Here is a 26,606-nt window from a genome sequence, read left to right as displayed (position 1 = left end):
ATTTTCATGTTCGACTTGGTCCCGGTCAGACCATTAAATGGGCTGGTTACGACTGACTTATTTAACGCCCAACCCGACCCATTAGTAGCTCTATATACACGATCTCGCTCCTGTATTCGTTCCCAACTCCACCACTCTTTGCAATATCTAGTAAGAACAGAAGAACTACTTGTGAGTTAATTCAGGTCAAATTTATATTTTTTTAACCTTTGTCTATGTCTCAATGTGAATATGTTGATTTAAAACTCAAATACAATCTAAATAAATTGAGAGAAAAACAATAAAGCATGGTGATTTGTCTCAAAATGAAAAGTTGACTCGGTACAAGTTTAAAGTTATTAATTCTTGATATGTAGCATATAAGAGTTTAAAATATTTCACATGGGTAAGGGTGTCAATGGATTGTCGAAAATTTGAATCCGATTCAAATTTGAATTCGAAAAATTGGATATTATCCTAAATTTTTGGATATCGGATTCGAATTCAAAAATTAACATTTTGAATATGATAATATGCGATTTGAAATAATATATAATATATATTATTTTATTTATTTATTTATTATATACAGAGTATAATATATAATAAGTTTTTTAAATACTAAAACATCAATTGGATAAGGAAAAATTATGTATTTTTTTTTAATATACAAATTATTCGAATTCTAATCGGATGTTATCCGATATCCGATAGAATAATCGGATTCGAATTTGGATAGAGTTTTAGAACATCCGTCGGATTCAAATTCGAATTTGGATATCAAATAAAAATTTTGGATTCAGATTCGGATATTGCTGTATCCGAACTGATAACCATCTGTTGACAGCCTTACACATGGGGTAGCAAACATGACGAAAAGCTCATTTAATTATAAATTTTAAAAATGATTACAAGGAAGAAATAATATAAATTAGACAATTAGATATGGATTAAGGTCGGGTTTAGTGGATTGTGCTGGGGCTTTGGAGTAATCGAATTGGTTATCCTTCATCAGCAATGACAAAAGCAAAATGATTAGATACTTCTAATCTCTGGTTAATCCAAAGTTGTATTATTAATCCTTTTAGTCCTTTTATAATAATGTTGTCATCCTATATGGTGACAACAGGTTAATACTTGATTTGCGAAAAGTACTGATTTTACCCTTGTTATTTAATGAAATTGATTAAAGTTTCAAAGGCAAATAATGGGTTTATGGGTCATTTCCATAGTCCTCATGCATCCAATATATGGGTCTCTACAAGGTGAGAAAGTGATTGTTTTACCTTTGTTTCTCTAAGGGTTTGTATGATTAGGCATGGAAAATGATTTCCCATGAATGATGGAATTCCTTTTCCCAAGAAATTCATATTCCTTTGAAAATAAATTCCCTGCTCCTAAGATAAGATGAATTGCTAAATAAATAGGGATTCTATTGGCACCCCAACTTTTAATAACAACACATGGCCTTTTGAAAATAAATATACATATAGATTGGTGTGTTATAAGTAAAATTTGGTGTGTTAATAAAATATCTCTAGTAATATATTAATTCATTTGTTTTTTTAAATGTAATTTAGAATCTTTGTTTTGTTAATTTTCACCTTTCTGGCTCCTGTTGGGGACCTTGCAATCTATTTTACTAATGGGTTATTAATGCTTACAGGGTTTATCTAACATATACAAGCAAAAGAGAACAATTAGTCTTTTTCTCAAAGAGATGACTACTATGTTCATGTCACCTTCAAGGTTGAAAGTTAGCGACAAAACCTGAATTAAAATATTACATATTAATATATTATTAATTAATTAATTAACTAAAAGAATCCAAGAGAAGAAAAGTGGACCAATTCAAGCTCACATTCATAGATTAAAAAAAAGAGAAATTTTGTGAATAAAAAAATCAAAGAAGAAATGTATTATCTTTGCTTGGTCAATGCAAAAATTTCTCTAATTGCACCATAAAATACCATTTGTTTCCTTATAATTTTCTATTTCTTTGTCATCAAAGAGAACCCTCCATATGGTCTGATACGAAACCCCCCCCCCCCCCCCCCCCCAAAAGAAAAAAAATAAAAAATAAATAATTCAAAAAAAAACAAGTAGGTAGCAACAAGCATTAAAGGGGCCTCTCATTTAACATCATCTCACACATCTCTTATAAATTACACCTAAAAGATCAATCAACCCAAAATAGAAGCCAAGCAAATATATCTTCTCCTTCTTCAAGTCATATTGAGATAAGAAAGAAAAACAAAATGGGGAGGAAGAGAAAGGCTGGGGAGGGGGGAGAAGAGAAGGACTATAGTGATGGAAGTATGGGGTGGAATGAGATGGTGAAGGAGGCAGCGGCGACTGTAGCGCTAGGTGGAGCAAGGCGAGCTAGAAAGCGATTCGTGGGGGTGCGACAAAGACCTTCGGGGCGATGGGTGGCTGAGATTAAAGATACTATACAAAAGATAAGAGTGTGGTTAGGCACTTTTGATACGGCTGAGGAAGCGGCGAGGGCTTACGATGAAGCCGCTTGCTTGCTCCGCGGTGCAAACACTAGAACGAATTTTTGGCCTTGTTCGTCGTCATCTTCTTCAACTCCTGCTCTTCCATCGAAGATCACAAATCTTCTTCTTCATAGGCTAAATGCAAAAAATAACTCTTCCACTACCACACCCACACCCATATCGACCTTGACATCTTTATCGAAGAACCAACAGCAGCAAAAGCAACATGAATATAGAGAAGAAGAATTAGATGAAGTGCAAGGTACCCAATTGGATGATTTTCTTAATGATCCTGATGATTCCATAACCACCAACACTACTAGTAGTATTAGTTGTAGTCGTGATTACATGACTACAAGTAGTGTTGAATCAAATTCCATTGAAAAAGATGATGGAGTAGGAGAATTTGTTATGGATTATAACTTGGGTGATGTGAGTCAAGTTGGGGAAGAAGGAGAAGAAGGTGATGATCTAGGTGTCATGGATTTCCAATTCTTAGATGTTGTTGGGTCATCGTGTCACTATTATCCGTTCGAGATTGCCGAAGAGATCGCAGAGCCAATTGATGAGGAGAACAATGGGGATGAGCCTTCTATGCTTAGAGAGGCTATGAAGAGGATGAAGTATGAGAGGAAGTACTCTGCGTCTCTTTACGCCTTCAATGGGATCGCTGAGTGCTTGAAGTGGTCTGAACACTTAACTAACCTCAAAAATACATGTAATAACAATCAAGAGGAAAAGAAGACAAAGGAAGAAGAATTAGTGCAAGTGACGAAGCAAGACGGGAATTCGGAGACTTCTACAGATACTTCTTCATCTTCTTCTTCGATCAACGATGGAGAATTATCCCTTTGGAGCTCTCTTGATCTCCCTCCCATCTGCTTTGTTAGTTGATTTAAGGCCTTTGATTATTCATACCATCTCATACTCTAATTTCAAGTAGAATTTAATAGCTTTTCGCCCGGATCTCCGTATTGTATTAAGCACTTAATGAGATGTAATTTTGCATTTTATTCCCCCAGGCAACTTTTCTTTCACTTGCAACCAATGTTGATTATTTACTTGTATTTGAGTTTTCTGTAGATTTGTAAGTTTTAATCGATTAACGAATGAAGCTTGTTTAGGGCACTAGAGGGAGAACTATCACTTGTGATTTTTGTTGGGGTTTTGGAGCTGAACAAGTTGCAAAGGGGTGCAAACCCTTTCTTGTTGGAAGAAGTAGTTCGACGAGTGATATTAATTCAATCCAAATTCTCTAATTAAGATATCACTAGACCTCTTTTTTTAGGTTTCGAGAAAAACGTAGAGAACAAGAAGATGAGAGAAGACATGCGAAATAGTTCATCTTGTAGAAAACAAAGAGATATGTTTTGATCATCAAGCTTTTCATCCTCATTTCCAAGCATAGTGAACCGGTTGAATCTCCATTGATGTAGCCTATATCGGGTGAACCACAAAAATATCTTTGTTGCTATTTTATTTTATTTATTTCATGATTTTTTCTTTTAAATATTTTGTATCCTATATGTGATTGTGCCTATTGGAGTAATTAGTTATGGTGTAGCGTAATATGGTGTACTACGAAGTACATCATGTTATAATGCAACATAACTAATTACTCCAATAGTGCCCAATAATCTTGCCTTCTTTCTTCTTCCTTCCTCTTCAAACTTTTGAACATCTACAATAATGAAAATAACACTCTCCTTATCATCACAAGAAGAAGAAACTTAATTGTCATATTTCATGCCATTCTTAAAGAGAGATCTCTCTTTTTCAGTGTGGGTAAGTTAGTAATCTTTCCTACTCTCTTGCAAAGAGCAAACATTAGGATTAGGGCTGGCAATGATCCGAAATATACCTGATTCCCGAACTGATCTAATCCGAAAAAATATGAAAAAATGGATTTTTGAATCGGATTCGGATCTACCCACTCCGATCCAAACATATGTCAATAATTTTTTTATTATTCTTAATTTATATATCTATCTATCTATATATATATATAGATATATAGTATATATATATATAATATATATATATATATATATATATATTATATATATATATATATATATATATAAAATGTTCGGCACACTATTTGGCTCTCTTTAGGCCTTCAAATACTTCCCTAACATTTTAATCTTTTTTATTTCTCTCTATATTTGTAGTAGGAAAGTAGATTATTTTTTAAATTTTAAATTTTTAAAAATTTTGAACATTGATGATTTGAAAATAAGGCATGTGTTCGGATCAGATCGGATCGGTTTTGGATTAAGAATGAAATGAAACGGATCGGAGTCAATTCACATATTCATTAATCCATTCGCATCTTTACAAAAATTCGGATCAAAATGGGAGTGTCACTCATCCAGTACTGAATCGATCCGTTGCCAACCCTAACTCGGATGGCTCCCCTGCAAATTGGCCCATTTGTAATCGGGTCAGGCTAAGGTAGGAAGGGCTTGGGCATTGAGTTCTCTTAAAGACCCATTACAGTTCGTTTAACAAACGGCTGGACTTGGTCCACTTGGATTACATTTCTAGGCCTTATTAAAAGCGATCCATTTAAGGCCATTTAGGTCCATTAATTGACACAAAAATATCTAATTTTTTAAAAGTTAATGATCTAAATGTCCATCAAAGTTGTTTTCACCAAATGCACCACGACTTTTAGAAGCACTTCTAAACCCTCCATAAACAATTTGTTCTCGCAATTGCGATTCTTTATATAAGTGATTCAAAGAGAAGTAAGTTTCAATAAAATCAGAACTACCACAAACAAGGCATAATTCAATAGGCGGGGAAGGACGAACAATACTTAAATTGGACATTGCGAAGTACTAAATGGTGGCCTTATTTTTTTTTTTTTTTTGATAAATAAAATTATGTCCAAATCCACCTTTTCAATGAGTATTGCCTTGATTCACTACTATGGCCATTATTATCTACACCCAAAGCCATCTTCCTCAGTGATGAGTTGGTCAATCTAGATCATTTACAGCTGAAGTCAATGCAATCAGGCTTATAATTCAACTGGCATACATAATCGGTATCATAAGATTTGGGATCAACGTGACAAACTTTAATTTCACTTTACAATTGATGGACTTGTTAAGATTGAACCCATCATCCAGGACGTAAAGAAATCAAACGACAAAGTGAAGTTTGCTTCAGCTATTAAGAAGTTTTGAAGCCAACGCAATCAAGCTTATAATTCAATTGGCATATGTAATCGTCATCATGAGGAAATCCTTTCTCGAGCCTCATTGACTTTTGATTAAATTTTTTTTTTTAATCACAACACCTTCGCCTTTCTATCGCTACATCTAAAATGTATCTCTTCTCTTAATAATAGTTAACATGTTTTTCATTTGGTAATTATTCTCCATTGTGATTGGAGACAAATAACATGTCTATGGCATAAAAATGGAAAGAACATAAATTTGACAATCAAATTGCTATAAAAGGTTGATGTAAAAAGACCCAACGATGGGTCTTTTAAGATCCAAGTGACTTATCTAGAAAATAAACATAATGGTGGGTCTCAATACAGTTGAGTTGAGTGGAGTCCAGACTACCCTTAGGGTATGTTTGATTGCACATGGAAAATAGGGTGGAAAATCAATTTCCATGGAAAATGATATTTTTCAAGTGTTTGATTGCACATGGAATGGAATTCATTTTCCACCCCATTCAAAAAGTCCACTAAATCATGGATTTCACTTTCCCACCCATATGGGTGGAAAAATGAAATCCACCCATATTTTCATCACCAATTCTTCCCTACCACCACCACCACACCACTACCACCACCACTACAATCACCACCACCACCACCACCACCACCACTACCACCACCACCACCACAATCACCACCACTACCACCACCACCACCACCACCACTACCACCACCACCACACCACCACCACCACCACACCACCACCATCACCATCACCATTATACTAACCTCGTCATCGTCGTCATCGCCGTCATCACCATCGGCTCCGTCTCCGACCACCTACTATCTTTCTTCTTCTCATTCTTCTCCATTCCTCACCTCATCCGCCACCACTACCACCACGTTCTCCCTCCCATTTTCCTCACTTACCTCCGTCGCCACCGTCACCGCCGCCACCGTCGTTGTCGTTGTCGCCGCCACCATCGCCGTCGTGGCCGCCACCGCCGCCGTCGCCGTCATGGCCGCCACCACCGTACTCGTCGCCGTCGTGGCCGCCACCGTCGCCGTCGTCATGGCCGCCACCTTCGTCGCCACATCCTCCCCCCTTCCTCTTCCTCGTCATCTTCTTCTTCCTCTCCCCCTCCTATCATCTTCTTCCTCCTTCTCCTCTTTTTCTTTTTTCTTATATTTTTCCATGATTTTATCCATGCGAAATCAAACAATGGAATTTGATTTTCCAACCCTACCTATTTTCCACAACTAATTTTCCATGGATTTCAAATTCCATGGAAAGTGACTTTCCATGCAATCAAACATACCCTTAGTTCATTGCTTGTCCTTTCTATCCCCTTAACTTTTATTGTCTTCCATCTTCTCCCTCTTTTTTTCAATAATCTCTCTCAAATTTTACTTTCTTTCATGTTTTAACCCTTTTTTCAATAATACCTCCTCTAACTTCAATGTTTCTTGTTTTACCACTTTAACTAAACAATTAGAAAATCACCACAAAGCTTCTTTCAAAGCTAAAACCTTCCATGTACATCCTCAATTTATTAATTCCCCAATTTTAACTAATTCTATAAAGAATAACCAACACCAAATTGCAAGCCAAGAGTTTTCTACGTTAAATCTAAAAACCCATTCGAGAGACCAATTGAAACTCAAGCTCGCAATCAAGAAAAATAATTTTATTGAGAATTCTTGGATTATATATATATATACATTTATTTTTATTTTTATGTACAAGTATGCTAATTTATCAATACTCCACAACGTAAATATTTCCATTTGTGAACAAGGACATTAGTATGATACAATGTAACTCATAAACCTTAATACAATGCATCTTTTTTTTATAAAGGCATTTATATGCTAGAGAGCTGCTATTGCCACTCCAACTTTTACTAATGCCTCACCAATTCTTATGTAAATCACCAAAGAAATGCAAACAGTCAGCGTGGCGTAAGCAAAAGATGGTGTGACAATAGTAACTCTCATAAAGAAAATTCAAACTTTCTCCACTAAACAGGCAAGCTCACATATTCCTCTGCAATCTCCAATGCAAACTCACCATGCAAAGCCTTACAATGCACATATAACACCGTATTTGCCGCCACAAAACTTTGCAAATAAGCCGTTACAAGCAACGAAAAACAAAGAATCTCAAACACCATCATCAATCCCGTCCAAAGGCCACAAAGTATCAAATTTATGCTGCACAGCAACATAGCAGACATAAGCCCACCATAAAACAATATCAGAAACACTGCCAAACCCCTCGTTCCCCTCACCAAATACGCACTTCGCCTCAAAGCTTCAAAGCCCCAACTCGATTCAACCACCACTATCACACTGGCTAAAACCCAATTCACCTGCAAATACATAAACCCTAACCCTAAAATCACCCAACCCATTACGTAAACTATGGTAAAGTAAGGCAAAGTATACAAAAATTGAAACCCTAGAAATTCAATCGACCTGATTAGTATATATAAAACAAACCCAACAAGAAATAAGACTGCTAAGATGATAATTAGAGCGCAGAGAACCGTTATAAGGAGGCGTAAGAGAGAATTCGAGAGAGATTTAATGGAGGATTTGAAGTTTAGAGGAAGACCGAAGAATCCTTGATAAACGCTGTATGTGATGGTTCCGGTGGCGCTGAGAAAGAGAGTGAGAACTATGAAGGAGTAGAGGAGAGAGATTGAGAGGGTTTCCAGGCCGATACGATATTGGTGAGGAGTGTAACGGATGAGGATCTCTGGTGGGTTTGTAGCGGATTTGGTGATTAAGAGATGGAGAGTTGGTAAGGCGTAGAAGGACAAGGCAATGGGGAAGAGAAAGACGAATGAGAGCGCTAAGAAATGGCGGGTATGAGCATTGATGATTCTCCTTGTTTCTGATATAACTTCACATGGTGTCGCCATGGATGATTTGAGAAGAACCGATAGACGAAGAAGAATAATTGCAGAGAGAGAGAGAAAGTGAGAAGAACTGATTGACGAAAGAACAATAATTGCAGAGAGAGAGAGAGAGAGAGAGAGAGAGTTTTGGTTTGGTTCCAATGCTGACGAATGAACAAAAGACCTAGAATTTAAATTATTTTTTAGGAAAATGCTGAACTGACTTTCTTTGATAATGCGCACATCACTGTGCTGACGTGGCAGTGTGAAGAGAACCATGTGGTTCTCTGCATATTATCATGAAAGCTCAGTGTTAAGCATAGTGTCGAAGTAATCTGTTTCGATCTTTATGACTTAGAAAGTGGAGTGACTGTTTGCTCACAGACCACCATCTATGCAATAATAAGAGAAATTTCTCTCAATCTCTTTCATGTTAAAAAATCGAAAGTATAATCCAATACAAAAGTGTTGTAGAGGATGAAATTCCATAAATTTTGAAAAAAAAAAAAAAATACTCTCCTAATGTGGCATGTGCTAAAATCATATATTTTTACCTCGAGATACATATGTATCTCGAGGCAAAAATATATGTTTCTAACACATGTCGCATCAGGAAAGTCTTTTGAGTATGTTGTACGAGGGAGTCCGATTATCACAGTTCTTGTTTAATACATCCAAAAATGATGTTTTCGGATAGAATTTGATTTGTTTGATAGCAATGGAATTCATTTTCAAGGAAATATGAATTCTTTTTAAAAAATGAATGGCTACACTTAATCCACTTGGATTAGATTCCTAGGCATAATTAAAAACGATTCATTTAAGGTTGTCTTAGTTTAAGAGATTTTTTTGCTCACAACTAACAACTATTTGACATGTGGCGTAAATGACATAATCAATAAGGGAGAAAATTTATCTCTCTTGCCATAGTGGAAAAGGAAATTTTAAGATAGGATCATTTTGTAGAGTTCAAAAACATGATCTCATTCTCATTCCGTGAGGTTGTAAATGAGAAAATTTTACGAACTTTAAAAAAATAATTAAAAAATAATAATAATTTTACTTATTTCTTTTGAATATGAATATAGAATTGTGGTGTTAAATTGCTAATGTTACAATCCATGTGAGCCCAACAACCCATTTTAAAATTCGGACCGACTGGTTGCACACCACCCATTACCAATTGTATTCCATCACTTAAAATTTCCCCTTTGCACTCTCTTTGGATGATTACACCCCAAAAATAATTAAAAAAATGTTGCACTCCTCTCTCTGCCTAAAGAAATAATAGTTAGTTTGGTAATATTTCTAAAAAATATTTTTTCGTTTTAGAGTCATGTTTACAAAATTATGTTACCTTGAAATACACAATTTCAGTTTAAATTCAAAATAAAAATTAAAAAATCAGTGCCTTAATTAAGTTGGAGTCAAAGAGAATATGAACAAAATCAATCACAAAATATGATCAAAGTTGAACATGAGCAAAGAATACAAAGCTACAAGTTAAAATAAAGCTTAAATCCTAAAAGGTTAAGTATTGGAATGCAAGCAGTAGGTTAAAATAGAGGCTATAAAGAACAAAAAAATAAGATTTTTTAAGATTGTTATACAACCAACAATTAGTGGTGTGCAACTAGGCAGCCTCTTACAATTTCTAGGTAGAAGACGTGCAAGCAAGAGAAGATATGGTCTCTCTATTGTTTATGTCATTTGCACCGCATGTCAAACGATTGTTGGGTTGTGGGCAAAAAAATTACTTTGGTCCCTTGTCATTAGATTATTGTTTGATGAACCAGAAGTCAAAATTGCCCTAGACCAGCTTTTGGACTCTAAATTTAGCAAAAATCCAAAGTGAAAAAGGATCATTTTGAATGAAAATGTCTACATTATTGTGAGGAAAATGCTGCAAGTTACATTGAAATTGTCATCGTTTCACACATTAATGACATTGATATGTGTACAGAACCATAGATGCAAAATCATCTATGATTATGTGCACACCAATGTGTGAAACGATGTTGATGTCAATTTCAAAGTTACTCCAGCACAACTCTTATTTTAATTAAAATGATTAAAATGCCCTAAGTTGATATTTGAATTTAATGACAGTATCTATTTTTATTTTTTTAAAGTTTATGATCTAAATGACCATCATTGTTGTTTCACCAATGGCACCACAACTTTTAGATGCGCTTCTACACCCCAAAAAATAGGGGGTGAAATTACATGGAGACTGTTAAAAATACTTCCCTCCTATAGTCTTACATGCAAAATTCTTAAAAGAAAAGCGGCAAATATATACATCTGCAGCTACAGGATTATTTCTATTTGGCTCTCTCTCTCTCTCCTTTTTTAAGTTATAGAAATAAGCAAAGTGAACTCGAGACTCTCCATCCCTCTTTTCAATCCCTCGATTGCATTCATGAGAATGGTTTGGACTTAGTGATATTGGAGATTAATTTGTTTCAATTCTCCTAAGATTAAAAAAAAAAAAAAAATGATTCGTTTCTTCCTGCATACTCGATCCATTTTTAAGAACTAATTCGTTGTAGCATTAGTTCTTGATTAGTAAATTTATGTTAAAATAGATAAAGAAAAGGAGGAAAAAAAAAGATTTTTTTTTTTTTTTAATATTTAAAATTAGGGTGTTCGATTTCTTTCTTTGATAGCATTGATTCTCTAAAAGGGAAATTAAGTGATATTTTTGCCTTTTTTTTTTTTTTTTTTTAGGGGGGAGGGGGCGAGGTGTTGTAAACACTCAAAATTATCTACTTCAAGAGACACTACAAAGCTTAACACCTGATGTGTGGGGGCCGAACTGTCTCAATGATCCCAGTGAAGTATTCACTTAACAACTCAAGAGACACTAGAAAGTTTCCTTCAGCACTAAAACTTAACAAGTACATCCTAGACTTATTAATTCCCCAATTTCAATGATTCTACAAAGAATAACCAACACCAAATTGCAAGCCAAGACTTTTGTGCACTTAAAAACTAAAAACCAACTCCATAAACAATTTGTTCTCTCAATTGCGATTCTTTATATAAGTGATTCAAAGCGAAGTAAGTTTCAATAAAATCGGAACTACCACAAACAAGGTGTAATTCAATAGGCAGGAAAGTTCAAACGATACTTGAATTCGACATTGTGAAGTACTAAATGGTGGCCTTTAATGTTTTTTTTTTTTTTGGTAAGTAAAATTATGTCCAAATCCACCTCTTCAATGAGTACTGCCTTGATTCACTACTACGGCCATTATTATCTACACCCAAAGCCATCTTCCTCAATGATGAGTTGGTCAATCTAGATCATTTACGGCTGAAATCAACGCAATCAAGCTTATAATTCAACTGGCATATATAATCAGTATCACAAGACTTGGGTTTCAATGTGACAAACTTTAATTTCACTTGCTATTACAATGGATGGTCTTGCTAAGATTGAGCCCATCATCTAGGACGTAAAGAAATCAAACAACAAAGTGAAGTTTGCTTCAGCTATTAAGAAGTTTTGTAGCCACCGCAATCAAGCTTATAATTCAATTGGCATATTTAATCGTTATCATGAGGAAATTAATCCTTTCTCGAGCCTCGTTGACTTTTGATTAAATCTTTTTTTTTTTTTTATCACAGCAACACCTTTACCTTTCTATCGTTACATCTACAATGTATCTCTACTCCCAATAATAGTTAACATGTTTTTCATTTGGTAATTATTCTCCATTGTGATTGGAGACTAATAGCATTTCTATGGCATAAAAATGGAAAGAACATAAATTTGACGATCAAATTTCTATAAAAGGTTGATGTAAAAAGACCCAACTATGGGTCTTTTAACATTCAAGGGAATTATCTATAAAATAAAACATAACGGTGAGTCTCACTCTAGATACAATTGAGCTCAGTAGAGTCCACACTACTCTTGTTTTATTGTTTTTTCTTTTCATCTCCTTCAATTTTATTATCTTTCATCTTCTCTCTCATTTTTTCAATAATCTCTCTCAAATTTTACTTTCTTTCACATTTTAACCCTTTTTTCAATAATACCCCCTCTAGCTTTACTATCTTTCTTGTTTTACCACTTTAACTTGATAATTTTAAAATCACTACAAAACTTCTTTTAATGCTAAAACTTTCCATGCACATTACTGATTTATTAATTCCCCAATTTTAACTAATTCTATAAAGAATAACCAACATCAAATTGCAACCCAAGACTTTTCTACATTAAATCTAAAAACCTGTTGGAGAGATCAATTAAAACTCAAGCTCACAATCAAGAAAAATAATTTTATTCAGAATTCTTGAATAATATATATATGGGTCCCATTCAATAGCTAACTTTTTGGCAAAACATTTTTCTAAACATGAGTTAGAAATTTTGGAATAGGCTGATTTTTGGTGAGGATGATCTCTACTGTGAGGAGATAATCCAACCATAAAACAATATCAGAAACACTGCCACACCCCTCGTTCCCCTCACCAAATACCAACTTCGCCTCAAAGGTTCAAAGCCCCAACTCGATTCAACCACCACTATCACACTAGCCAAAACCCAATTCACCTGCAAATACATAAACCCTAACCCTAACATCACCCAACCCATCACGTAAATTATGGTAAAATAAGGCGAAACATACGTCAATTGAAACCCTAGGAATTCAATTGACTTGATCACTAAATACAAAACCAACCCAACAAGAAATAAGACTGCAAGGATGATAATTAGAGCGCAGAGAACCGTTATAAAGAGGCGTAAGAGAGAATTCGAGAGAGATTTAATGGAGGATTTGAAGTTTACAGGACGACCGAAGAATGCTTGATAGACGCTGTATGTGATGATTCCTGTGGCGCAGAGAAAGAAAGTGAGGACTATGAATGTGTAGAGGAGAGAGATTGAGAGTGTTTCAAGGCCGATACGATATTGGTGAGGAGTGTAACGGATGAGGATTTCGGTTGGGTTTGTTGCGGATTTAGTGATTAGGAGATGGAGAGTTGGTAAGGCGTAGAAGGAGAATGCGGTGGGGAGGAGAAAGACGAATAAGAAAGCTCGGAAATGGCAGGAATGGGCTTTGATGATTCTCCTTGATTCTGATGTTACCCCACATGGTGTCGCCATGGATGCTTTGAGAAGAAGAACTGATAGACAAAGAAGAAGTACTGCAGAGAGAGAGAGAGAGAGAGAGAGAGAGAGTTTTGTTTTAATTTCAACGCTGACTTTATAAGGAAGTTTCGATGAAGATCAAACTAGCTAAGAAGAAATCTGAATCTGACTGGTTCATACTAACTCAGACCAATTCTGAACCATTTTACTCTTATTAAAATCATATCCGCATTGAATCCGATCAAATTAATTAATTAATTCAGGTTAGATATCCAAACATTTGACTTTTATTAAAAAGTATTCGAATTCAATTGAGTCGGTAGGAGATTATTTCAAATAAAATTATTTGTTAAAGATTAACTAAAAATATATATATAAAAATATAATCTGTAAAGTAATAAATCATTGGGATCTTGACTGATGTAGAGATGAATTCATATTTGACTCGGGTCAAGCGATATCAACCCATATTCAGATTATATTTTAAATCGGATATACTTAATGAAACCAAACCAATTAAATTTGGATTTGGATCACTTAGATTTCGAATAAAATTCGTTCCATTTTAAGTATTAGTTGTCTTGCCCATACAAATTACCACATTGAAATTCCAATATTAGTTTTTTATGAAAAAACTCATATTAAAAAAACAAATATATATTGGAAAATGTTCAGCACCCTAAGTTTTACCACACACTTTAACAAACGTTTTTTGTCCTACATGGGTTGGAAGTATTGGAAAGAGCTGATTTTTGGTGAGGATGATCTCTATGATTAGAAGATCATCCTCCCCAAAAATCAGCCCATTCTGAAATGTTTAGCCCCATGTTTATAGGTTCAAAAATCGTGGACCGTCCATTTTTTGTAAATCATTTTTGATGGGGTTAGAAGTTTTGGAATGAGCTGATTTTTGGTGAGGATGATCTCCTCACCATAGAGATCATCCTCACCAAAAATCAGCCCATTCCAAAACTTCTAACCCATGTAGGACAAAACGCGTTTGTTAAAGTGTGTGGTAAAACTTAGGGTGCCGAACGGGACCCATATATATATATATATATATATATATATATTGGACTTCATCCATGATGTTGAAAATGGATGGTTAATATAATTCTCAAATTTAAAATTAAAATTCAACAGTGAAAATTACCTTTTTTTTTTTTCTTGAGTTTCTAATTTTTTTTCCTCTACAACTTTGTAGCATTGGATCATATTTTAGGATACCACAATGTGAGTTCAAGACCCTCAATAAGATAGGAAATCTTACCAAATTTGTAAGATTAATCAGATTTTTACAGTTTATCACTGGAGCTCTTCATACATATCTAATGAAGCTTTTACTCAAACTTTTAATTAAATTTGAGTTATGGCTAGAGATGCTCTTAGAAAGGTTTGACAGAAAAGAGGAAAAATAACTTAATACACTTCAAATATGGTGTTTTCCGGCTATAGGGCACCTAATGATCATTTTCAAGGAAATATGAATTCTTTAGAAAATTAATCATGACAAATGAATATAGTGTAAATTCATTAATGGTGTCACCATGGATGATTTGAGAATAATTGATTGAAGAAGAAGAAGAAGAAGAATTGAAAGCTAGAGAGAGAGAATTTTAAAGCTTCAATGAACAACCGAATTTGAATTATTATTTTTGATTTGAGAGATTCTATTACCTCATCAACATTTGTACATAGAATCAAACACACATCTTGAACTCAAACCAACTCGGCATCAAAATCGATAGGAATTGAGAATCAAAACTGTTTAAAGGATAAGATTTTTGACTATTTTGGTTTTATGGTTCTACCAATTCAAGAATTGAAAACAATTGGAAATGAAATTGATAAAATTTAATAGTTCTGGCTCCTTTAGGAGCTGAACCGGAGTCAACCCATTGACACTATAAATTGATAGGTAATTTGACCTCAAAATTGATAGAACTAACAATTTGAAAAACACTACAAAGTTTCTTTCAATCTCAAAACTTCTTAATTCCCCAATTTCAGCTAGAGTCGTGATAACATGAACACCCCCCCCCCCCCCCCCAAATCACAGAACCGTAAATCAATTGCCTCGGGATACATAATGAAAGAAATGATGATTATGTGTATCTCAAGACAAATGATCTACAATTCTGTGATAAGGGTATGTGTAATGACAGGGGTATCCAAAAATCATTACATTTTCAACTAATTCTACAAAGTATAATGATTTTCTGACCCCCTTCCCCCCCTTTGACACCCTCATCACGTAATTATAAATTATTTACCTTGGGATATGTGTAATCATAAATATTTTTCTTTTGTATCCCGAGGCAAATAATCTACGGTCCTTTGATAGGGCGTGTGTGTCACACCATGGCGTCGTACTAATACGACTCATCTACAAAGAATAATCAACACCAAATTGCAAACAAAGACTTTTTCTACATTTGATCTAAAAACTCATTTGACAGATCAATTGAAATTCAAGCTCAGAATTTGTTTTATTAAAAGGAACATTAATACACAAAATTCAAACTTTCTGCAAACTACATACATCTTCAATTAAATAAAATATTCATCAAGGTTGGACCACGGAAACAAGACGAGGGACCTTCTCTCCATCAAACAACAAGCTCACATATTCCTCTTCAATCTTCTCCAGTACAAGCTCACCATGGAAAGCCTTACAATACATATATAACACCGTATTTGTCGCCACACCATTTAGCATTATAGCCATTACAAGCAACGAAAGAAAAACAATCTCAAACACCGAAAAGCCCCAACGTATCGACTTTATGCTGCTCAGCAACACAACAGGCACAAGCACACGATAAAACAATATCAGAAACACTGCCACACCCCTCATTCCCCTCACCAAATACCAACTTCGCCTAAAAGGCTCAAATCCCCAACTTGATTCAACCACCACAATCACATAAGCTAAAACCCAATTCACCTGCAAATACATAAACCCTAACCCTAAAATCACCCAACCCATTACGTAAACTATGGTAAAGTAAGGCAAAGTATACAAAAATTGAAACCCTAGAACTTCAATCGACCTGATTAGTATATATCGAACAAACCCAACAAGAAATAAGACTGCCAAGATGATAATTAGAGCGCAGAGAACCGTTATAAAGAGGCGTAAGAGAGAATTCGAGAGAGATTTAATGGAGGATTTGAAGTTTAGAGGACGATCGAAGAATCCTTGATAGACGCTGTATGTGACGGTTCCTGTGGCGCAGAGAAAGAGGGTGAGAACTATGAAGGAGTAGAGGAGAGAGATTGAGAGGGTTTCCAGGTCGATACGATATTGGTGAGGAGTGTAACGGATGAGGATCTCTGTTGGGTTTGTAGCGGATTTGGTGATTAAGAGATGGAGAATTGGTAAGGCGTAGAAGGACAAGGCAATGGGGAAGAGAAAGACGAATGAGAGCGCTAAGAAATGGCGGTAATGGGCATTCATGATTCTCTTTGTTTCTGACATAACCTCACATGGTGTCGCCATGGATGATTTGAGAAGAACTGATAGACGAAGAAGAATACTTGCACAGAGAGAGAGAGAGAGAGGAACTGATAGACGAAGGAAGAAGAATAATTGCAGATAGAGAGAGAGAGTTACTCTTGGTTTGGTTACAATCAGACGTTCGAACAAAGACCTAGACTTTAAATTATATTTTAGGAAAATGCTGAACTGACTTTCTTTGATAATGCGTACATCACTGTGCTGACGTGTCAGTATGAAAAGAACCATAGATTCCTTGCCTTTTATTTCGAGGAAAGAAATCTATGGTTCTCTGCATATTATCATGAAAGGTCAGTGTTAAGCATAGTGTCGAAGTAAGTCTGTTTAGAACCTCTATTTTTCATTTTTTTTAGACTGAGTCAGACTTTATGACTTAGAAAGAGGAGTGATTCTTTGTTCACACATATCAATAATAAGAGAATTTTCTCCCTCTCCTGGCCATGGTAAAAAAATTGAAATTTACTAATAAAATCATCTTGGTACAATCAAAAGTATGATCCAAATACGGAAGTGTTGTAAAGGATGATATTCAATAAATTTTGGGAAAAAAAATTAAAAATTATTTTTCACCATTGTATTTTAATTTTAAATTTGAATGCTCAATAATTGTCTATTTTCAACATTATTGATAAAGTTTGAAATTTATTTTTTTTTACCATGATTTTTCTTTTTTATGGAATCTAGAAGGTGGTTGTGATTGATTTTTTTTTTTCAAGAAATCTAGAAAGTTGTTGCGTTTGATTGCCAATATGATAATCTATATGTATTCCACAATACTTTTAAGATTTAAAATTCTTTTATTATTACTTATGTCATCAACGCCATATGTCAAAACGGTATTGGTTTGTGAGAAAAGTTGTGAGCAAACAATCACTCTTGAAAGACTTGAGAAAGTAGAGGTAATTTTGTCTAAAAGTCAGGATTAAGAACGGTTGTTGTCCCGTACACGAAAGCAATAGGGAGAAAAATTCTCTCAACCTGCACATGATCTGTCCACGAATTTTAATTTTAGATTTGAAATTTTAAAAAGAATCCTAGGACCCACATGAATTATCATATTGGCAATCGAATAGCATAGCCTTCAAAAAAATTTTAAAAGCTTTTGGTTAAAAATTTAAAAAAAAAAAAGAAAAAAAACAAAGTTTTTCAAACTTGATCCAAAGTGTTGAAAATAGATAGCAACCAAGCACTCAAATTTAAAATTCAAATTCAAATTCAATGATGAAAAATAAAATTTTAATTTTTAACTTTTCTAAATTCATGGAATTCCGTGCTTGACCTACTGACCGTGTGGATATGTGGCTCATCCCTTAGTGAACAAGCATATCAAATTTTAATCATTATTATATTAACAAATATTTTTAAATATTAATGTTCCTAAAATTAAGGAAAATGAAGATATGAACATGATTTTCTTTTAAAAAATTAATTAAATATTAAATTTTAATAATTAGTATATTAATAATATATTTTTAAATATTAATGTTCCTAAAACAAAGAAATGAAGATATGGAGGTGATTTTCTTTTAAAAAATTAATTAAAAATTAAATTTTAACAATTAAATATTAACAAATAGTTTTAAATAGTAATGCTGATAAAAATTTAAAAATTTAAGATATGGACGTGATTTTCCTTTGAAAATTTAATTAAATATTAAATTTTAATAATTATTATATTAACAAAAATCTTGATTTTTTCCCTCCATTTTTCCTCTTCCTCTTGATTAAAAAATAAAAAATATTAAGTAATTTTCTTACTATTTCTTTTTAACTAATTAATTAAATATTATATTTTTAACAATTGTTATATTTACACATTTTCTACGTCTTCTACCTATAAAAAAGTAATTAAAATTTAATTTTTTTAATAATTAAATATAAAAAAAAATATGTTTAAGTAGTAATTTTACTAAAAATAAGAAAATTAAATACATGGACATATTTTCCTTTAAAAAAATAATTAAATATTAAATTTTGATAATTTTTATATTAACAAATATTTTTAAATATTAATGTTCTCACCAGTAAGGAAAATGAAGATATGGAGGTGATTTTTTTTTTTAAATTTTAACAATTAAATATTAAAAAATATTTTTAAATATTAATATTGATAAAAATAAGGAAATTAAAGATATGGTAGTGATTTTCTTTTAAAAAATTAATTCAATATTAAATTTTAATATTATTATTGTAGACACGGGATTTCGTCATTACGACGGCCACATCTACTATGATTTGGAGTCGCCACCATTCATATTGTAAGTGGGTGTGAATGGTCACCCGATGTGCATTTTTGAAAAAATGACATTTTGACATTTTAGTGACTCACGTGGATAAGGTACGGATCAAACCTTAAGATCCGGGATGAGCGGCTCGGTTGGAGAAAAGGGAAGGTGTTAGGCACCCTTTTCTCCCCACTAAATAGTGGTAACCTCAACTCAACTCAGTCATTTGATTAAAAAAATACGAAAAATGATGTGCCACGTGTTGTGCATTTGTACCCTAGATAGGGGTTCATTTTCGGCTTGATCATAGGGTCATTCCATTTATGGAAATGACCCTTATAGACCTTTAGCCTTGGGGTCCATTCATCCTAAAAAATAAAATGAAGGGGAGAGGGGTGATAGAAGAGGGAGGAGGAGAGGATGTAGAAGAGAGAGGGGGGGTTGCCTTGAACCCACCTTGTATCTTCTTTCTTCTTTTCTTCTTTTCTTCTTCTTCTTTGAGTCTTCTTGAGTCCTTAGTATTTTAAGCAAATACAACTCTTTTTTTTTTTGGTTGAAGGAGTAAAGAAGAGATGATGAGTATGTGATTTTTTTTTATGAGACTTGGGGAGGATTAGTGTGAGGGAATTGATGAGGATTTTCTTAGTGAGAGGGGTGATAGTTGTTAGTAGAGAGAGAGTTGGGGAGAAACTTTGTAGTGAAAGTGAGGGCCATTTTCGGGAAGAGGAGGAGGGTATTTATAGATGTTGAGGAGTTATTTTAGGGATATAATGGGGTGAAGTGAAGAAAAAGGATAAAATGGTTATGAGTTTGAGAGAGAAGTGGGTGTAATTTAGAGGAGATTGGAGGGTATTTAGGTAAGGAGGGTTAAATGGGTGAGTTTTGACCCAAATGGTTTGGATCCTACCCAACCCATTTGGGTGGAGTGTTTGGTGAGGTAAGTTTAAGATAGTGGTTGTGATTTGATTTAAGAGTATGGAGGATTTAAAGAGGTGGTTGATGATATTTTGGGAGGGTGAGGGAGATGATGCCATGTGTTAAGGTGGGTGGAATGAAGGGTTGGGATAGGTTGATAGGAGAGGTTGAGTGTTTGACTTAAGAGGATGGTGTAGGTTTAGGTTGTAGATGTAGGTTTTGTAGGGAATGATGAGGGTAGATTAGGGGAGGTATAAGTTAGGAGTGTGGGTAGAAGTGTTTGATTTGAGAGAAAAGGTGATGGGTTGATGTGTGGGTAGATGGGATTTAAAGCAAATTAATGGGGTAGGTAGTTGGGTGAGGGAGGTGAGATGGGGTGATGACATGTGTCATCTTTTGATGATAAAAGAGTGATTGGTTGATGTGGGTTGTGGTTTATGGGTTAGGGTTGTGGGTTGGATAATGAATTGGATATGGTTAATGATTTGTGGGCTTTGTAGTGTTGGGCTTGGGTTTTAGAAATGATTTTTGGGTTTTAAGGATTGGTTGAGGGTTGTTTTGAAATGGATTTCGAGGGTATTGGTTGGTTTTAGATTTTAGGTGATGTGAGATTAATTTTAGGCTAGGGGTAAGATGAGAAATCGATTTAAGAAAGTGTTGAGGGCTTGTGGGCCTTAGGTGGGCCTATGGTTTTTACGGATACGGAGGCGGAGCGGTGGTAGTAGAGGAGGGGTAGGTATCCCAAGTCTCGCATTTTTAATTTTTTAATTTTTTTAGATTTTTGCAATCATTAGTTTGATAAAAAACGCCACGTGTTGACGAATCGGGCTTTTTAGGCCCGTTGGTGAAATTTATCAAAAATTTGGCGTTTTTAATTTTTAGAAGCAGAGCGGTGAATAATGGGAAAGCGTAAGGTAGGCCGAGTCCTTTTGGTGGCCCCTAAACCATTGAAAGGTCTTAGGGGCCTCGATTTGGTCAAAATGTCCCTTTTCAACGACTTGGGCCCTTAAGGCCCGCTGGCCCATTTATTTGGAAAATCGATATTTTTGGGTCCTTTCGAGAAGTGGCCCGTTCAAATTGAGGTGTCTACAATTATACTAACAAATTTTTTAAATATTAATGTTCTTAGGAAAATGAAAATATGGAGGTGATTTTCATTTAAAAAATGAATTAAAAATTAAATTTTAATAATTAAATATTCAAAAATATTTTAAAATAGTAATGTTGCTAAAAATAAGGAAATCAAAGATATGGAAGTAATTTTCCTTTGGAAAGTTAATTAAATATTAAATTTTAATAATTATTATATGAACAAAAAAATCGATTAAAAAAATTCGGCACTTAAGTGTCGAAAATTTGATTAAAAAATTAAAAAAATTAAAAAAAAAAAAAACTTCGTCACTTTAAGTTCTGAAAATTTGGAATAAAAAAATATATTTTTTGATGGTTTAAGTGCCGAAATAGGTTACTTTCAATAAATTTACAAAAATTATTATTTTTTTAATAAATAATATTTAAATTAATTTATTTTATTTTTAATTTTATAATTACCCCTTAAAAAATTGTTTGGTTCTCCAAACCAATTAAAAATACTTCCATTTTATCAGTTTGTGATTCGGCCTGGTACCAATGAATTGGGATAACATAGTCCTTGTCCAGTTTTTGGATTTTAAATTCAACAAAAATTAAGGGAAAAAGAGAGAGAGAGAGATATGCTCTTTGCACAAAGTTGAGGCTCTAACAAAAAAAATTTTCCCTATATTTATATCGTTTGGGTTTAAAACTTTATGAGCCTAATAATAATAATTGTAAACAACTACTAAAATTGTTTCAAGGAGTGTTGTAATGTTTTGTAATGCTGAGATTATAATTTAAGCCAAAGCTTGTAACGTTTGAAAAGTATGTTTTAATCTTTAATTGGGCTGTAATGAGTAATTTAAGGAATTGGGGGCGTTATAAGTTAAAGTTGGGGTGCCATTAGAAGCTCTTAAAAATGGAATGACCGTTGTTGCACTTTCACCTTCCTATTTTGAAAATTGGAAAGAATTTATTTAAATTCCAAAAAAGTCCTTTGGGATCATTCTCCTGCAAAATTCAGATTCTGCACTTAAATTCTCATTAAAAAAATGTTGCACTCCTCTCTCTCTTTTCTTTTTCTTTTGTTCTTCCACAATTATCCCAAAAAAATTATTGTTAGTTTGGTAATTATTCCAAAAAATATTTTTTCATTTCAGAACCATGTTTACCAAATTATTGTTATTTTGTTTCCTTCAATTCCAGAAGAACCTCTTCTCGCTCCAAACTCAAATCGATTATGTATGTTCGAATACCTACAAATCTGTGAAATATACAGGAAAGCCGAAGCCTCGTTTTGGACAGCCGAGGAAGTCGATCTTTCTCAAGATCTTCGTCATTGGGAGACCCTAACTCACGACGAAAAACACTTCATCACTCACATTCTCGCGTTCTTCGCAGTTTCAGATGGAATTGTTCTTGAAAATCTCACTAATCGCTTAATGAAAGAAGTCCAAATCGCCGAAGCTTGAGCCTTCTACGGATTTCAACATCCACTCTGAGATGTACAGTCTCTTGTTAGAATCATACATCAAGGATTCAAACCCAAAAGAGCCGTTTATTTCACTCAATCGAGACCGTCCCTTGTGTGGTCAAAAAAGCCGAGTGGGCCCTCAGATGGATCGACGGTTCAGAAAGCTTCGCTGAACGATTAATCGCCTTCGCTTGTGTTGAAGGGATCTTCTTCTCTGGAAGCTTTTGCGCGATATTTTGGTTAAAGAAACGTGGTTTAATGCCGGGTTTGACTTTTTCAAACGAGTTAATCTCGCGAGAAGAAGGGTTACATTGTGATTTCGCTTGTTTGCTTTATAGCTTGTTGAGTCAGAAACTGAGTGAAGAACGAGTTAAGGGAATCGTGTGTGACGCGTTACCGTGTGCTTTAGTTGGAATGAATGGTGATTTGATGAGCCAATATAATAAGTTTGTGGCTGATAGGTTGTTGGGTGCCTTGGGATACGAAAATATGTACAATGTTCAGAATCCATTTGATTGTATGGAGTTGATTTCTTTACAAGGAAAGACTAATTTCTTTGAAAAGGGGGTTGGGGAGTACCAGAAAACTTCTGCGATGTCGAGTTTGAATGGGAATGGTGGGTCTTCAAAATGGATGAATATTTCTGATTTTTGGTTTAGAAATGTAACTATTTTTTCCCTTATAATTGTATTTTTTGTTTGTTTGTTGTCTTATTATTATTATTAATTTGTTTTGAAAATTTTTCTTTTCTAACATAGTAAGATTTTAGCTTTATCAAGGATTGTTTTGCTCAAATGAATTATATCTAACACCACAGCCCTCTTAAGTTTCATTGAAAAACTCAAATACAAATAAACAAAATTCAAAAATCAGTTTATTTTGAGCGTGATTCAGGTTTTGAAAATGGATGGTAACGAACTTCCACATAACTCCTAAGAATAAAATTGAAATTCAACAATACAAAATATTTTATTTTTTTTCAAAGTTCATAGAATTTTATCGTCTACGACCGAAAGCATTGGCTAATGTTTTTGGATGCTGAGGCATGATTTCAAAACCCCTTCGAGATCGGGATGTATTGCTCGAGTCATCTTGGTATCGCCCAGTAACAAGACAAATGGACAGACAAGTCAACGTATCGGACGAGATTTAAAATCCATATTCATTTTTCTCATTGTTGAACGAGACGTCTCAAACGTATCAGAAAACTTGACCGAAACAACTCGATCTCATTCATAGAAGAGATGAGACACCAAAACCAATTTTAAAACCATGTGCTTAGGTGAGGCCAAGACCCTTAGTAAAGGTGAAATCCTTAGTAAGATTAGTCTATGTTTTTTTCATTTTTAAGGGAATTTCAATTTTCCTAAATCATGTCTCTTGATGTCGAGTATGTATTCTCCTCCACTCTTAGTTGTCATACCCACATTTATGTCCCATGACACTATTTCAGTCATTGTTCTCCTTCTTTCCAACAGATTGATTTTTTGGAATAATTGATTGGTTAATGTAATATCAAAATGCTAGTTTGTATAGGTCACGGGTTTGATTCTTTTCACCTTTATGGGTGCGGGGAGTGTCCAGTTGCATAGAAACATACCACATACATGAATGAGTTATAATATTTTCTAATGTAAAGATCATATTTTGAGTCATACCTTTTGTAATGTTTGAATAGTGGGCTTTAATCTTTAATTGGGGGTGTGAAATAATTTAAGAAATTGGAGTGTAGTAAGTAAAAGTTGGGGTGCCAATAGCAGCTCTCATCTTTTATCTTCTGCCAAGTCCTGAGTTACACCACTCCCTTAATAGTCAAATTACTACCAACAACAACAACCAAAAAAAAAATAAAAAATGAATAACCCTTAAATATTACTTTATCCCTGAATCAAATGAAGTTCTGTAAACTTTATTTCTAACAAAATCATTCAAAAATCTTTGAAGTTGCAAGAGGTGGTTGCTGAGAGCAAAAACCAGACCATCTTTCAGCACCATAACATTGTTCTGTGATGCCAAGGCATCCAATAAACTCTGGTGTCATTTCGACTTCTTTCCTTGCTTCTTCTTGATAACTTCATCAATGTACATGATACCTTTGCCTTTGTAAACTTCGGGAGGCTTACAACTACGAACTGCGGCGGCAAACTGGTGCACTCTTTGTTTATCTATCCCGGTACAGCAAACGATGTTGGGTTTGAAACAAAACACACGAACCGCTGGTGGAACGGTTAGTTCGACCTCATGGCTGTAACCCAACTTCATATACAATAAGCGGCCTTCTGATTCAGCTCTGGCTTTGAATCCCACTCCCACAATCTTAAGCAAGCGAAAAAATTTGGCTTCCATCAATAGTTTTCAAATTATCCACTCGCAATCTGCAGAAGAAAACTTTTTTCAATAAATAATACAATAAAGCTTAATGTAAAAAATACTTCTCATAGGGTTAAGGGGGTAAAAGCGGAAAGACAATTACGATTTAAAAAAAAAAAAAAAAAAAGGAAAGACAATAAAGTTGTAGAGGTATTATTGGAAAGGGGTAGTAGAAGGGTAAAGGTAATAAAGTTGGAGGGGTACTACCATATTATAGAAAGGGTCTTTTTATCGCGTGTGCCCGGGCACACGTTTAAGTGCAATAAATACACTTTGGAAATTGGATTTTGTACCGAAAATGCTCTTTAAAATTTTTTTTTTTTACCAAAATACCCTCTGATTCCAATTTCCTAAGTGTAGTCATTGCACTTTACCGTGTTGAAAAAGGGGGGAAAAGGAAAGAGAATATAGTTTGAGAGGTATTATTGGAAATGGGGTAGAAGAGAAAAAGAAATAAATTTAATGAGCATTCTTGAAAGAGGGGTATTATTACATATACAAGTACTTGCAAGAGGGATAGGTGCATAAAACAAAACAAAAAAAGAAGGTTAAAAAAATGCCAAAGTCCATTTATAAGATCTGCAATGCCACAAACAATCGTGCAACTATCATATAATAGAAACAGTAGGACACATTGAAGGAACCAGGTTTCATACCCAATTTGAGCTCTCCACTAGCATCTGAGATTGATTCTCAAAAATACAAGAAGAAAAACATGTAAACTTGAAAGGAAATGGCACGCCTTCAAGACTCGATGACTAGTTTTCATACAGAAATACTGAACATGGAAAGAAAGGTTTATCTAGTTTTCATTTAATAAATTGGTTCACTTGAGTCACTTCTGAATTTTTCGGAAAATACTTTTAAGGGTCCATTTGGTTCGCTTTACTCTGGAATGGTGTTAAATATGAAATCACACCACTTCGGAATGGTGTCAGTTCTGAGTAATGTCAGCCGCAATTTCCATCATTTGGACGACCATGGAATTCCCGTTAATTTATTTTCAACCCTTCGGTTTGGTTAACGACTTGCATAATAATTAGAGTCCTGCTGGAGTGACCTCAAGACTGGACCTCATATCGCACATCTTGACGTGAAAGTGGATAGGAACCATAGATGCTTTTTCACTTGTATCTCGCGGAAAACCGTCCATGGTTCCCATACACTTTCACATCAGCGTGTGCGATGTGAGGTCCAATCTTGAGGTCACTTCAGCATTATTCTAATAATTATCCAGTACAACTCAAATCTGAGACTATTAACCCATGCTATGATATAATGTGATGCATCCCACTTTTAAACAAAGAATTTTGATCACGGGAACCACAATGGATAAATGGTTCCTGCATTACATGGTATCCAA

General features: G+C 34.4%; 4 protein-coding genes and 1 pseudogene across 4 annotated transcripts; 2 read left to right on the top strand and 3 right to left on the bottom strand.

Annotated features, from left to right (window-relative positions):
* Nucleotides 1-2,237: 2,237 nt before the first annotated feature.
* On the top strand, nt 2,238-3,371 carry LOC147380833 (ethylene-responsive transcription factor ERN1-like). Its single transcript, XM_086431187.1, has one exon. The coding sequence runs from the start codon at nt 2,238-2,240 to the stop codon at nt 3,369-3,371; it is 1,134 nt and encodes a 377-aa protein (XP_086287313.1).
* A 4,308-nt stretch (nt 3,372-7,679) lies between these two features.
* LOC147380832 (uncharacterized) lies at nt 7,680-8,585 on the bottom strand. The gene is made up of 2 exons (XM_086431186.1): nt 8,208-8,585; nt 7,680-8,030 (listed from the first exon to the last, which is right to left on the bottom strand). Exons 1-2 carry the CDS (start codon nt 8,583-8,585, stop codon nt 7,680-7,682), a joined length of 729 nt encoding a protein of 242 aa, XP_086287312.1.
* Nucleotides 8,586-12,975: 4,390 nt separating this feature from the next.
* On the bottom strand, nt 12,976-13,744 carry LOC147380831 (uncharacterized). The gene has a single exon (XM_086431185.1). The coding sequence runs from the start codon at nt 13,678-13,680 to the stop codon at nt 12,976-12,978; it is 705 nt and encodes a 234-aa protein (XP_086287311.1). The 5' UTR covers nt 13,681-13,744.
* Nucleotides 13,745-16,231: 2,487 nt separating this feature from the next.
* LOC147380830 (uncharacterized) lies at nt 16,232-17,167 on the bottom strand. Its single transcript, XM_086431184.1, has one exon. It carries the CDS (start codon nt 17,165-17,167, stop codon nt 16,232-16,234), a length of 936 nt encoding a protein of 311 aa, XP_086287310.1.
* Nucleotides 17,168-22,598: 5,431 nt separating this feature from the next.
* LOC147380829 (ribonucleoside-diphosphate reductase small chain-like) lies at nt 22,599-24,883 on the top strand (annotated as a pseudogene).
* The last annotated feature ends 1,723 nt before the right edge of the window (nt 24,884-26,606 follow it).

Source organism: Akebia trifoliata, unplaced genomic scaffold (assembly GCF_017979445.1).
Source record: "Akebia trifoliata isolate Shusen 1 unplaced genomic scaffold, ASM1797944v1 Contig00944, whole genome shotgun sequence".
Lineage (NCBI taxonomy): Eukaryota > Viridiplantae > Streptophyta > Magnoliopsida > Ranunculales > Lardizabalaceae > Akebia > Akebia trifoliata.
The sequence above is the reverse complement of the archived record's forward strand: the minus strand, read 5'-3'. Positions and strand labels throughout refer to the sequence as shown.